Source organism: Atta cephalotes, assembly GCF_000143395.1.
Source record: "Atta cephalotes unplaced genomic scaffold scaffold00032, whole genome shotgun sequence".
Taxonomy (NCBI): domain Eukaryota; kingdom Metazoa; phylum Arthropoda; class Insecta; order Hymenoptera; family Formicidae; genus Atta; species Atta cephalotes.
Window position 1 is genome coordinate 1,911,223 of NW_012130096.1, and position 15,126 is coordinate 1,926,348.

The 15,126-nt window shown below is 29.7% G+C and overlaps 2 protein-coding genes across 2 annotated transcripts; both read left to right on the plus strand.

Annotated features, from left to right (window-relative positions):
* The first annotated feature begins 5,871 nt into the window (after positions 1–5,871).
* Positions 5,872–7,990, plus strand: LOC105621280 (putative odorant receptor 85d). Its single transcript, XM_012202749.1, is given in 6 exon segments — positions 5,872–6,077; positions 7,206–7,296; positions 7,432–7,568; positions 7,727–7,859; positions 7,941–7,959; positions 7,962–7,990. Coding segments are annotated over 6 exon segments (615 nt in total).
* Positions 7,991–12,547: 4,557 nt separating this feature from the next.
* Positions 12,548–13,085, plus strand: LOC105621282 (putative odorant receptor 19b). Its single transcript, XM_012202750.1, has 3 exons — positions 12,548–12,672; positions 12,818–12,953; positions 13,035–13,085. The coding sequence occupies exons 1-3, from the start codon at positions 12,548–12,550 to the stop codon at positions 13,083–13,085; spliced, it is 312 nt and encodes a 103-aa protein (XP_012058140.1).
* The last annotated feature ends 2,041 nt before the right edge of the window (positions 13,086–15,126 follow it).

Consider the following 15,126-nt stretch of genomic DNA (forward strand, 5'->3'; position numbering starts at 1 on the left):
TCCTACTACCTACGTCGTGGTCGTCGTCGACGTACTACTANATATATATATATATATATATATGTCTGTATGTTTACATTTATATATGCTAATAATAGTAATGCTAAAATTAAGCTAATAACTAAGTTTCTGCCTATGATTGTATGTTGATGTGGGACGAGATGGTGTGGTGGAGGGATGACCTCGCAGATTCGGCGAGTGATTCAAGAGATTGAAAAATCTCATCGAAAGATCTGTTGTCTATAGAAGGGACGGGGGAAAAAGAGATAGAAGGAATTGCGGGTTGTGGAGAGTCTAAAGTAGGAGAATAAGAAGAAAATTCTTGATCTAGGGATATAGGGGAGGGAGGATCGTCCTCAGTTAAATCCACCACAGGGATCGCTGAGGATGAAAATTCCTTCTCAATAACTGGAGTTTTATGGGCCTTGTTCAACTGAGCGCGGTCCTCCTCTGAAATAAAAATTCGCGACTATATTTTTACAATTATCGGAATCTCCTTTTTCTTAAATGCTTCAATTTTCATTCACTTCTTGCGACCCGCCTGATGGCAATTGCGTTTCACCATCTATGGTAGAAATCCCCTTTCTAATTTGAAGAATATGTGCAGTTAGGATAAGTGAGGAAGAGGGAAAAAGAGAGAGAAAAGAAAAAACACAAATAAATAGTGATAGAAAAAAGATGAATAGAAAAAATTTCAATCCATTTTAATCCATTCTCGTTTGCTAGGACATTAATTACAGTCATTCACATTAATCATTTTGTCTGTTATTTACGTTACGAAAAGGAAACTATTTTTATATCTTATCATAATCATTTTCATTGTTATTTGTGAAAGTAGTTTGCCTCCCAGCAAATGAAAATGGATTAAAATGGATTGGAAATTCAATTTCAATTCATCCGAATCCATATTTTAAATCTATAAAAATGAATATTGGATTCCATATAAAAAATTTTATAATTATATTATAATATACATTACAATATACATGTAAAAATTTAAATAAATTAAAGCAGTAATTACATGAAATTCTATAGTTATTATTTTATAGTTATTATTATTATTATTTTATAGTTATTATTTTAAAACTTTTATACAAAAAATGTACATAAAAGCGATTAATTTATTAAATTATTGAAAATAAAAAGAATTTACATATACAGGGTGTCTGGAAATAATCGCCAAATATTTCATGTGCAGGTAGAGCGGACTAAACTGAGTCAAAAAGTCCTTTTTATAAGTTTCCCCAATATTTAACGAGATATTAATCTTTAAAGATAACCGAATACTACTGTGAAGTATATACATCTACCGATCGTTTGACGTGCGGGCCGTGGGGAACGAGGATAACCTGGCAAGCGCGTCGTCCGAGCTATTGTGACTTGCGGCGGCGTGCGCGGCGCGGAGCGCTTGCCAGCCCCCAATTTCTAAGGCCCAATTTCTAAGGTGTGCCAAGCGATCGTGTAGGCGTATACACTTCGCAATAGTAGGCCGGGCGAGCGCACATATTCGGCTATCTTTAAGCATTAATATCTCATTAACTATTGGGGAAATTTACAAAATGATAGAGGACTTTTCCTATTTAGAAAATATTACATATGTAACATTTATTACACATATTTATGTATAATTTTTTTTATGTTTCTTTGAACTATTAAATGAAATAGAATTCATAATTTATATTTTTACGATACAACTTTTTTTTTAACTCAGTTGAATTAAAACGAAGAATTTCTTATTCATAATTCTGAATAAAATAGCATTCATGATTTATTTTTAAATGAAACATTAGATTTTCTACTCACAATTGAATAGTATTCATGACCCATTTTAAGAAAATATAATATATATATATAAATATATATAAATTTGTTGTTATACAAATTTAATAAAACAAATTTATTTAGAGTCGTATATGTATATCATTTAAAACCTTAACATTTAAAATTTTTGTCATTTTGTCCAATAATTGGGTCATTATCTGATACATTTATTAAAAAAATATGGATAAAAAGGAAAAAGTTCTGACGAAAAATCAATGCATTATAAGAAGAAAATGCGAAACAATTTTAGCAATCGAATTTATTTAACAAATAATTTAATTTAGATTTTAATGAATCAATTAATTATGTTCTTATAACAGCATATGTTTACATACTTACTTTCATTTACTACAACTTCTCTCATGCCACGCATCTTGGATGTCATAGTTCCCTTAAATATTTCTCGTCCTGTAATGATGCCATATCCAGCATATTATTTCGTTAACGAAAATCGATATTTTAATTTACATTTTTCTCCATATGATGATTTGCTCTACTATATGTTTAATTGGCTTAATCGCATATGATTGCATGTTTTTTATTTACATCGAACACATTTACGGCCTTTTCGCAATCGTTAGGTAATGATTATTTATACAAAAAGCAAAATTGCATTTTTTATAGCTTGAAGATTTTATTTTACCAAGAAGTAAATAATAGTTTTAGCTTATGTATACGTTCACTTGGAAGAGACTGAAATTAATTCTCAAAAATTCATAACAATGTTATGTTGCATAAATACTTGCAGATACAGATTTGAGCATGTACCATATGAACGTAACAATATACGAAAAAAAGTATGATTGATTGTCTCGATTACTACAAAAACATTGTGATTTCATGTCCATGGAAAGGCCTTGCAGTGAGTACGTAATAATATTGCAGTTCATTTTTCTTTTATTGATCCTAATGTTAATTAATTAGGATAATCGTTGATAAATCATAATAAGCGGAATTTTGATTTAATTTTTATTTAAATGTTTAAGTCGTCATCAATATCGTATTTTTAGATTTGCTAGAGTTTTCGAAGATACTTTCTCGTTTGCTGTACAAATCCTGTTAGTTACGATCTGCTTGAACATTACTTTGGTACAAGTGAGTTACAAATATGAATATAAGAATTCTGTAACATACATAACGCAGAATTTACCTTCCTTGCATTCAAGCTCTCGTCTCAGCTACACGATTCAGCGGAAGCGATGAGATATTTTGTCTTCATTATGGCTCAATTATTTCACTTGTTCTGCTTTAGTTTCCAAGGACAAAAACTGATAAATCATAGTCTCGAAACTTGCGACAACATGTAAGAGATTGAATTAGAAATTAATTAGCTTTATATAATTAATAATATGTATATAAAAAGAAAATACTTGGTCGATATAAAAGATGTACTTTCTATAGAATTACTTACAAGAACTTTATTTCTCAGAGCAACTTATTATCACGTATATTTTTTTATGTATAATGATTTTCTATAGATATCATAGTTTATGGTATAAAATGTGAAGGAACTGCGATTGCTCTTATTCGTGATGAGAAAAAGCTTGTGCCTTGACTGCCGGCAAAATATATGTGTGTTTTCGCTAGAAAATTTTACAACGGTAAAATAATGACAAATTTATTATTAAAATACATCGAGTAAATAATTAAATATATGCAGCAAAAAAGACATATAAAATCTTTAAATGTTTTCGTTAGATCGTGCAAAATTCGATGTCGTACTTTACATTACTGTCATCCTTTAAAGTGTCATAATCGATCTGACGATTAAAGTAGCATGCAATAAAGTATTCATGAAAAAAAGTTTTGCAGAAGTATAATATTACAAATTATATAAAATAATATATATATTTGCTATTATTTATTGAGCTCAAATTGAAATTTTATTTTGTTGTCGATATCAATCAAAAAGATTTTTGTTTCTATTTTTTACACAACCTTAACATATATATTTCCGTATAAAAAAAAATTAAAAAGGAAGAGCATATCGCTATTCTTGGTATCAAGAAATTGATAATTCTTGATCGTCATTCTGTTATGCTAATTATTTCCGCAGAGGATGGAGCGTGAATATTGCACGTCAGAGACATTCGTCGATATTGCTCATAGCAGTATTGAATGTAGCAATTACGCATCAATCTACAAGACACATGTGTATGATAGTCATCATCATAGCTTTTATCTCTACAGCTATATATAGACGTATAGTATCAATAAGAACTCTTATTTTCTTCATGGACATTCCGATCGATATATTCCTGGAAAAAAAATCGCCGTTCATCGACAGGCAATCATTTGTGTCCACTTTTTACGAGACATAGAAGATTGCTACGTTAAAGGTTTCCGCATATGTAATATATTCCCTCTTTATGCCTGATAAAACATTAATTTCTTATAGCAAGACGAGAAATTTAGTTGTGCTGCCGAAAACGAAACTCTGTTTTGAAAGTTATGGAATCGGCACAGAAATATTATGGGATTAGTGTTACAAAACAATTGCTGTTACTCATTGGCCAATGGCCTTATCAAGAAAAGAGAATAAGGTTGTTCCGAATGAGCTTATTGACTGTAGCCGTTGTTTCGCTGACCGCTCCACAGGTTCCAGAGAAATTTTTTGTACCCAAGCAGAACAACAAATTATATCAAAATGATGTCAAAATGTCTCCAAAATGATCACTAAAAGTCACTTTTCAATTATTTAGTATTTACTTTAACGTAATTTTAACCTGTTGTTCTACCTGGGTAACATTTCTATCACATATCATATTAGTTCTAATCTAATAATCAATAAAATGCATAAAAAAGTTAATTATAGTACGATATACAATACAATTATCTATCTGTTAAACTCGCTTTAGACGATATAAATTCAGGATAGAATTTTGTTTACAATACTTTAGAGACTTTCGAAGATATTTTTTTTAAAGAAGCTATTTGGTTTGAGGATTACCTTGTATCTTGATACATTGTTAAATGTCATCGTTTCAATATAAAATATCAGGATTCTCGTTTTAATGAAGTGAACTTTAATGTTTACGTAACGACATTTGACATTTAATGATGTATCAAACCACAGAGATAATCCGCATATCGCGCAGCTCTTCCTTGAATTCTATTCATGATTTCATGAAATCTATATGTTATATATCTAAATATATATATATATATATATATATATATATATATATATATATATATCTAATAAATCTATATATAAAGTATATAAAATGCATTTTGAAATGGCATACACCCAAGGAATACATAATCATCTTAAGAGAAAGTCAAAATGATTTTATTTTGACATTACAAAAGTCAAAACGATGATTTTTTATTACAAAATTTGATTGTTTATTGACATTAAGAATCAAATCCTTGGGTAAAATTATAAATAAATGATATAGAAAATGATATAGAAAATCTGTAATGTAAGTAAATAGAATTTTATTTTGTGAAAATGGTCATAATTTATTATAGAATTATATAATTATAGAATTTAAGATAAGAATTAAAATTGATATCTTTTAAGATGTAATAACGATATTTTTAGGTGGCCAAACTTATTCAATGCGATGGAAATACGCGATGTATTCTATTAACGATACCAACACTTATGTTGATGATTATGATTCTGGTGAAACTGTATACGTGCCACTTTAATAGAAGCAAAGTATACCATTACCGAAATTTATTTTATATATTGAAAAATCATTATTCGCATTTTTATTATTATTCGCGATTGCGGTCTTTTACGATCGTCGGTGCATTATCCGATGAGATTTAATATACATTGAGAGTATTTCTAGATAAAAATTCTCACTGATCATCTGATTAGCGACTGGGAAAAGTTGCAAGGCGCAGAGGAATACGAAATTATGAAAACTTATGCCGCAAACGCGAGATTGCTTTCTTTGGCATATTGCTGTAAGGATAAATCGTTCGATTATTCTCATTTTTATTTTGACTGATAATGGATAATTATTTTGTTTTGGTACAGTATATTATTATATAGTTTCCAGTACGTTTATCTCAATTAGCCTTATATCACCCATAATGAATGTCATATTACCTCTTAATGAATCCCGACCCATATTTATGCCTTTTGAGGCTTATTACTACGTAGACGGCGAAAAATATTTCTTCTATATTTTCTTCCACACTCTCGTTAGTTTAGAGATATCTTTAACAGCAATAGTCGCGCACGATTGCATGCTTCTGGTTTACATCGAACATGTTTGCAGCATCTTCGCTGTGGCAGGGTAAGATGTGGGATGTTTTCCATTTACTGATACAAATTTACAAAAGCATCATTCTATCTTTCTTAACATTCAGTGAGTAACAAAGGTAGAACGATATCTTTAGATAGTAGAATTTTTGTCGACTTGTGTCAGCAAATGGAAAACACTCCATCACTTATAAAATGCTATTCTCTATTATTCTCTTAATCTAATTGAGGGAGCGGAATTATCGTCTATTTCAGATTTCGATTTGAGACTTTATCACGTAACGAGCACGACATAATGAGTAAAAGTCTGGACGATATATACGGTCGGAAGATCGCAGACTCTGTATACGCACACCGGCGAGCTTTATGGTGAGGCTGCATTATTTAATTAAAACATGTACATGCTGTGTTTGCTAAAGCCAAGAATAATTTATGTATTAATAAGAACGAGTGCATATAAATTTGTATTTGAAAATGCTTTATTAAAAAATTACAAACTTTTAATTTACGAACAGAATGCATTTATCATTATTTCTGCTACAATAAAAATATTCGAAAGAGTTTAATAGTCGTTGGATGAATAATTTGACAAATGGAAGCCTGCATTCTTTCTGAAGAGAGAGAGAGGGGAGAGAGAGAATTTTTAAACATTTTTATCTATTTAATTAATTATTTTCTGATAATTAGTTGTTACAATAAATGTTAAAAGTTATAAAAAATGTTTAAAAAATCTAATTATTGCAATTCATCTTATGGTACTCGCACTTTTTGAGATAGATCGTGTCACGTTGTCACTCGCATTTGCATGCTTAATATCAGGAGAGATTAAAATATTGTATTTGTCGCCGAGATTGCGATGCAGAAGAAATTGCGGAAACGATGAGGTACATGGCATTCATCATTAGTCAACTGGTTAGTCAACTGGAAAGATAGAGGGAGAGAGAAAGAGAGGGAAGGGGGAGAGAGAGAGAAAGAGAGAGAGAGAGAGAGAGAGTAATTTTAAACATTTTTATTTATTTAATTAATTATTTTCTGATAATGTTAGTTGTTACAATAGCTACAATAAATGTTAAAAAAATTTTCTTCTAAATTATAAATCTTTAGAGTATCCCTTATAAAAAAAACAAGTAATTAATGACATATATCACAACATTTACTACAGGTTCGCGGAGCTTCTTAAAAATACTTTCTACGTTACCTTCGCGATACAAATAATGATAGTTACCGTTACGATGAGTATTTCCTTGCTACAAGTACTTGTAGTACGTATCTATTTGTTGCAATTCATCTTGTGGTATTCGCACTTTTTGAGATCGTGTTATGTTGTCACTCGCATTTGCATGCTTAATATCAGGAGAGATTAAAATATTACATTTATCGCCTTCGAGATTGCGATGCAAATAGAAGAAATCACGGAAACGATGAGGTACACGGCATTCGTCATTAGTCAACTGGTTCACTTGTTCTGCTATAGTCTGCAAGGCCAGAAATTAATAGATCACAGCTTACAAATGCGCAACAAGATGTAAGACAATTTGATTTTTACAAAATATTATAAATGGAAATTAAACCTATGAGAATAAATCAATTAATAGAAATAACCCTATTTTATAATAATCATTTTTATTTTATGTTATTTTATGTTAAATTAAAGCTCGATAATTTTGAGACACAAAATTGCAGATATAATTGTTCATGGTACAATATACCCGTGAAATCGCAAAGATTGCTTCTGTACGTGATGCGAAGGAGCATGCAACCGAATTTTTTGAGTGCCGGAAAAATTTATGTCTTTTCTCTGAAGAGTTTCACCACGGTAAAAATAATTTTTGCACATTACATTTTATTACGACATTCTTTTGAAATTTTTAAAGTCTAAAAATGCTTTTTTTTAAAGGTTGTAAATTCTTCTGTGTCGTTTTTACAGTACTTGCGTCTTTCCAGTAATTAGTACTGCAATATGTAATTCGGATAGTATCATTGTGCATTTTATGCAATCACAATTATATTATAGTAGTAAATATTGTGCGATTAAAATAATAAATACATTTTTGATCATGTAAGCGAGTTATTTACACTATTATATCGTTAAATATAATATGAAATCTCATTGTTTCACAGAGAGTTACAAGTTATGAAGAAATATTTAATATGCATAAATAGAAAAATAATGGATTTCTTTTTACTACACCTAATATTTTAAAACATTCAACTTGATAAACATTCAAACCTGAATGTCACCTAATACTCAAAGAGGTTGGATAGAGATATACATTCGTATAAAGTAGGGGAACCAGCTAAGAATATGTGAGCGCAGTATTGCCACGACGAAAATTTAAAACGTACACTGGGATATCAATCATGAAACTTTATCCTTAGGATGAAAAGTGAAAAGTGAAAATTTTAATCATTAAAGTTAATGGAGAAATTTTTCAGTTTTTCATCCTAGGAAAAAAAAGTTTCGTGATACCCTGATGGCGAAATGTAACATCTAGTACACTAGGGTCATAGATGTACTAAAAAAACTTAAAAATATGCTAAAAAAAAACTGAAAAAACATGAAATAAAATAGGTACAGATAAATATATACTTATTATTAATTTAAATATATATCTACATATGTACATACATATTTCAATCTGTATATAAATATATATTTATTTATAATTTGATTTACATTTTAGTATAGTTAACATATGTTACATACATTTACGTAGTTCTTTTTATGTTTCTTTAAACTATAAATGAAGTAGAATTCATAATTTATATTTTTACGGTACAACTTTTTTTTAACTCAGTTGAATTAAAACAAAAAATTTCTTATTTATAATTCTGAATAAAATAGCATTCATGATGTATTTTTAAATGATACATGAATTTTCTACTGACAATTATGAATAATATTCTTGGTCCATTTTAAAAAAATGGGCCAAAGCAAAACTTTTTTTTATTCAATTGGATTAAAAAACTGCATTTCCTATTCACAATTTTGAATTTAACAGTATTCATAATTCATAGAATCGCTGATATTATTTAAAGATTATGCGTTTCGCGGGTTCCTCCGTATCCAGATCTATTCTTGGAATGCCAACATTTCGTAAACCTTGCAGTCTATTTCATCACATGATATTATTTTCATATTGAATAACTGCATTTCCTATTCAGAATTTTTAATTAAGCAATATTTATAAGCGTAGAAATGGCCGATATTATTTTTAGATTTAATTGGATTGAAAGACTGTATTTCCTATTTAGAATGTTACATATTATATGTAACATTTATTATATTGAATAGTATTCTTAATTCATTTTAAGAAAAGTTTAAATTATTGAAATTTTATTTTATTTTGTTGTCGATATCAATCAAAAAGATTTTTATTTCCATTTTTTACACAACTTTAACATATATATTTCCATATAAAAAAAATTAAAAAGCAATAGCATATCGCCATTCTTGGTATCAAGAAATTGATAATTCTTGATCACCATTCTGTCGTGCTAATTATTTCCGCAAAGGATGAAGCGTGAATATTGCACGTCAGAGATACTCGTAACAGTATTGCAGCAATTATGCAACAATCTACAAGATACATGTGTATAACAGTTACCATAATTTTTATCTTGCTATTATATATAGTCAACAAGAACTCTTATTTCCTTCATGGACGATCGATATATTTTCCTGGGAAAAATCGCCTCATTCATTGATAGGCAATCATTTGTGTCCACTTTTTACGAGACATAGAAAATTGCTACGTTAAAGGTTTCCGCATATATTCCCTCTTCATGCCTGATAAAATATTAATTTCTCATAACAACATGAGAAATTTAGTCGATTGCGTCTTGCCGAAGACGAAACACTGTTTTGAAAGTTATGGAATCGGCACAGAAATATTATGGGATTAATGTTACAAAACAATTGCTGTTACTCGCTGGCCAATGGCCTTATCAAGAAAAGAGAATGAGCTTGTTCCTTGTTGCTTCGCTGTAGTCGTTGTTTCACTGATCATTCCACAGGTTCCAGAAAAATTTTTCGTATCCAAACAGAATAACAAATTATATCAAAATGATATCAAAGTGTTTCCAAAATGATCACAAAAAGTCTTTTCAATCATTTAATATTTATTTTAACATAATTTTAACCTGTTGTTCTGGGTAATATTTCTACCATGTATTCATAATAATTCTAATCTAATAATCAATAAAATACATAAAAAAATTAATTACAGTATGATATACAATGTTGTCTACATCTGTTAAACTCGCTTTGGACATAAATTCAGGGTAAAATTTTGTTTACAATATTTTAGAGACTTTTTCGTGGATATTTTTTTTTAAAGAAGCTATTTGGTTTGCAAATTACTTTTGATGACTATCTTGATACATCATACATTAAATACCATCGTTAGTATAAAATATCAGGATTCTCGCTTTAATGAAGTGAACTTTAACGTTTACGATATTTGATATTTAATGATGTATCAAACCATAGAGATAATCCACACACGCGCAGCTTCCTTGAATTCTGTTCATGACTTCATGAAATCTATATGTTTATATATATCTAATAAAGTATATAAAATAAAGTATATAAAATGCATTTTGAAGTAGCTTACACCCACAAGGAATACATTATGTTAAGGAATAATTATGTTAAGAGAAAGTCAAAATGATTTTATTTTGACGTCACAAAAATCAAAACGATGATTTTTTATTATAAAATTTGACTGTTTATTAACATTACGAATCAAATCCTTGAGTAAAATTATAAATAAATGATATAGAAAATCTGTAATGTAAGTAAATAAAATTTTAATTTGTGAAAATGGTCGCAAATTATAGAATTTAAGATGAGAATTAAAATTGATATCTTTTAGATAATAGATGTACTATAATAACGATATTTTTAGGTGGCTAAACTTATTCAATGCGATGGAAATACACGATGTGTTCTATTAACGATACCAGCACTTATGTTGATGATTATGCTTCTGGTGAAACTATGTACGTGCCACTTTAATAGAAGCAAAGTATGCCATTATCGAAATTTATACTATATATTGCTCAAAAAATCATTCGAATTTTTATTATTATTCGCGATCGCGATCTTTTACGATCGTCGGTGCACTATCCGATGAGATTTAACATACATTGAGAGTATTTCTAGATAAAAATTCTCACTGATTATCTGGTTAGCGACTGGAAAAAGTTGCAAGGCGCAGAGGAGTACGAAATTATGAAAACTTATGTTGCGAAGATTGCTTTCTTTGACATATTGCTGTAAGGATAAATCATTCGACTATTCTCATTTTTATTTTGATTGATAATGGATAATTATTTTGTTTTGGTACATTATTATATACAGTATATTATTATGTATCATACTTTCCAGTTACAGTGTATTATTATATACTGTATATTGTTATATACTTACTTTATAGTTTCCAGTACGTTTATATCAATTAGTCTTATGTCATCCATAATAAATGTCACATTACCTCTTAATGAATCTCGACCCATATTTATGCCTTATGAAGTTTATTACTACGTTTAGTACTACGGCGAAAAATATTTCTTCTATATTTTCTTCCATGCTCTTGTTAGCTTAGAGATATCTGTAAACAGCAATAGTCACGCACGATTGCATACTTCTGGTTTACATCGAACATGTTTGCAATATTTTCGCTGTGGCAGGGCAATAAGATCTGAAATGTTTTCCATTTACTGACACAAAAGCATCATTCTTTCTTTCTTAACATTCAGTGAGTAACAAAGATAGAACGATATCTTTAAATAGTAGAACTTTTGTCGACTTGTGTCAGCAAATGGAAAACACCTCACTTATGCTATTTCTCTACCATTCTCTTAATCATCTAATTGAGGGAGCAGAATTATCATCTAGTTCAGATTTCGATTTGAGACTTTATTACGTAACGAGCACGACATAATGAATAAAAGTCTGGACCACATATACGATCGGAAGATCGCAGACTCTGTATACGCACACTGGCGAGCTTTATGGTGAGGCTGCATTATTTAATTAAAATATGTACATGCTGTGTTTGCTAAAGCCAAGAATAATTTATGTATTAATAAGAACGAGTGCATATAAATTTGTATTTGAAAATGCTTTATTAAAAAATTACAAACTTTTAATTTACGAACAGAATGCATTTATCATTATTTCTGCTACAATAAAAATATTCGAAAGAGTTTAATAGTCGTTGGATGAATAATTTGACAAATGGAAGCCTGCATTCTTTCTGAAGAGAGAGAGGGGAGAGAGAGAATTTTTAAACATTTTTATCTATTTAATTAATTATTTTCTGATAATTAGTTACAATAAATGTTAAAAGTTACAAAAAATGTTTAAAAAAATCTAATTGTTGCAATTCATCTTATGGTACTCGCACTTTTTGAGATAGATCGTGTCACGTTGTCACTCGCATTTGCATGCTTAATATCAGGAGAGATTAAAATATTGTATTTGTCGCCGAGATTGCGATGCAAATAGAAGAAATTACGGAAACGATGAGGTACATGGCATTCGTCATTACTCAATTGGTTGACTTGTTCTGTTATAGTTTGCAAGGCCAGAAATTAATAAATCACAGCTTACACAACAAGATGTAAGACAATTTGATTTTTACAAATATTATAAATGGAAATTAAACCTATGAGAATAAATCAATTAATAGAAATAATCCTATTTTAATAATTTGTATTTTATGTTATTAAATTAAAGCTCAATGATTTTGATACACAAAATTGCAAATATAATTGTTCATGGTACAATATACCCGTGAAATCGCAAATATTGCGTCTGTACGTGATGCGAAGGAGCATGCAACCGAATTTTTTGAGTGCCGGAATAAAGATTTATGTTTTTTCTCTGAAGAGCTTCACTACGGTAAAAATCATTTTTGCACGTTACATTTTATTACGACGTTCTTTTGAAATTTTTGAAGTCTAAAAATGCTTTTTTTTAAAGGTTGTAATGTCTTCTGTGTCGTATTTTACTGTACTTGCGTCTTTCTTGTAATTAGTAATAATATGTAATTCGGATAATATCATTGTCCATTTTATGCCATTACAATTATAATAATAAATATTAGTAAATATTGTGATTAAAATAATAAATACATTTTTGATCATGTAAGCGAGTTACATTATTAAATCGTTGTTAAATATAATTTGAAATCTCATTGTTTCACAGAGAGTTACAAGTTATGAAGAAATATTTAATATGCATAAATAGAAAATAAAGAAATATTAGTTCTCTTGTTTTCTCTTTTTTTCTAAGCTGTCGAATTGCGTAGATCAATTTTCATGAAAAAAAACACATGAGATTCCTCCTACACTCCTTGTATAATATTTAGAGTAGGAACATCTTTATTTTATAGTTTTATAATATATTAAGTATTTTCTAAATAAGATATGCAAGAGAAAGATTTGTACGAAAATTATTTTTCCAAAATATTGTTGACTTGATTAATAAGGTATTTTTACCGTGAATTTTACGTATAATGAAATATTTTTTATATTCTTAATTATTTTTGGAGACATACCTAAAAAGCCGCTGTACGCGTGAAGAGTGATAATCGATTTAATTATAAATATATCTTTAAGAAAATGACATTCAATGGCATACTAAAATAATCAAATAAATAACATCTATACATTTATCATATATCAAGTTTTGCGTTTCGCGTGCTTTCATTTTCACGTGATGTCAGTAATAAATTAAATTTACAAGTCACTTCTCCATATATTGGGAGTGCATTAATTTTAAGGGATTTTTAAATAAAAATACAGTTTTATTGTGAAAAGATGGTTATAAATTGATCATTCAAAATATTGTTTATCGCTAGCTACTTTTTCTCATCTTTTTGGTAATAAGTAGATTTCACGTCGAAAGAGCGACACACATCTTTTGCGGCTGTCTACGAATCGATCTATTTTTTAATATCTTTATAAGAATGGAAGCGCTGCTTAGACAGGCCACGAGACATCGATTGAAATAGGTGGTAATCGGAAGGAGCAATATCTGGAGAATATGATGGATGTTATAAGATATATCCCAGTTAAGCACTTCTAACATTTCCTTGATCGGTTTCGCAATATGTGGCCGAGCATTGTCGTGCTGGAAAATCACTTTGTCGTGTCTTTTCACGTAATCTGACCGTTTTTGTTTCAATACTCTGCTCAATTGCATCAATTGTTGGTGATAACATTCCCCAGTGATTGTTTCATTGGGTTGGAGCGCATTATACACTATACCCAGCTGATCCCACCAAATACAGAGCATGATATTTGGCATCACCTATATTTGGCTTTACTCGATGTTGATGGTTCGCCTGGCCTGCACCATGATTTTTTGCGCTTCAGATTATCATTGCGTATTCATTTTTCATCACCTGTCACGATACAATGCAAAAAATTTTTTCTTCTGTGTCTTTGAAGCAACAATTCACAAATCATTTTGCGCTTTTCATTTCTCGGCTTCATCTCGTACGGCACTCAATTTCCTTGCTTTTGAATCATTTCAATGGCCTTTAAACGTCTGGAATTCGTTGATCGATCAACATTTAATAATTCTGCAAGTTCTTGCGTTTAACTCGGGTTTTGTTCGAATAAAGCTTTCACATCCTCATCTTTAAATTTTTTTGGCTGGCCTGGATGTTCCTCGTCTTCCGTGTCAAAATCACTTTTTTTATAGCGTCAAAATCATTATTCACATATTGAAATCGATGGAGTATAATCACTTCCGACAGCATTTGTTTCAGCAGCACTTTTTTTCAAATGGAAGCAAAAAAACAAAGCAAATTGCGTTTTATTGGCACAATTCACATATCCAATGCTCAAAAAAATAATGTTCACACTTCGGCAAAATGAGGCATGAAAGCCTCATTTGGACTGAAAACTAAAGCCACATGATGACAGTGTTGTTAGACCGAATTTCAGACGTATGTGCGTCCAATGTAGCTTCAGTAATGTACCGATTAGTAAATAGGACATCATTTGTCGTTTAGAGTTGAAAATATGGAAAATTTTAATGTATTACATATTGTATATATGTATAT

Excerpts from the sequence above, each read along its gene's own strand:
- LOC105621282 (XM_012202750.1), top strand. The coding sequence starts at position 12,548 with ATGCAAATAGAAGAAATTACGGAAACGATGAGGTACATGGCATTCGTC. Across the intron at positions 12,673-12,817 it reads CACAGCTTACACAACAAGAT|ATATAATTGTTCATGGTACA; the intron begins GTAAGACAATTT and ends ACAAAATTGCAA. Across the intron at positions 12,954-13,034 it reads CTCTGAAGAGCTTCACTACG|GTTGTAATGTCTTCTGTGTC; the intron begins GTAAAAATCATT and ends TTTTTTTTAAAG.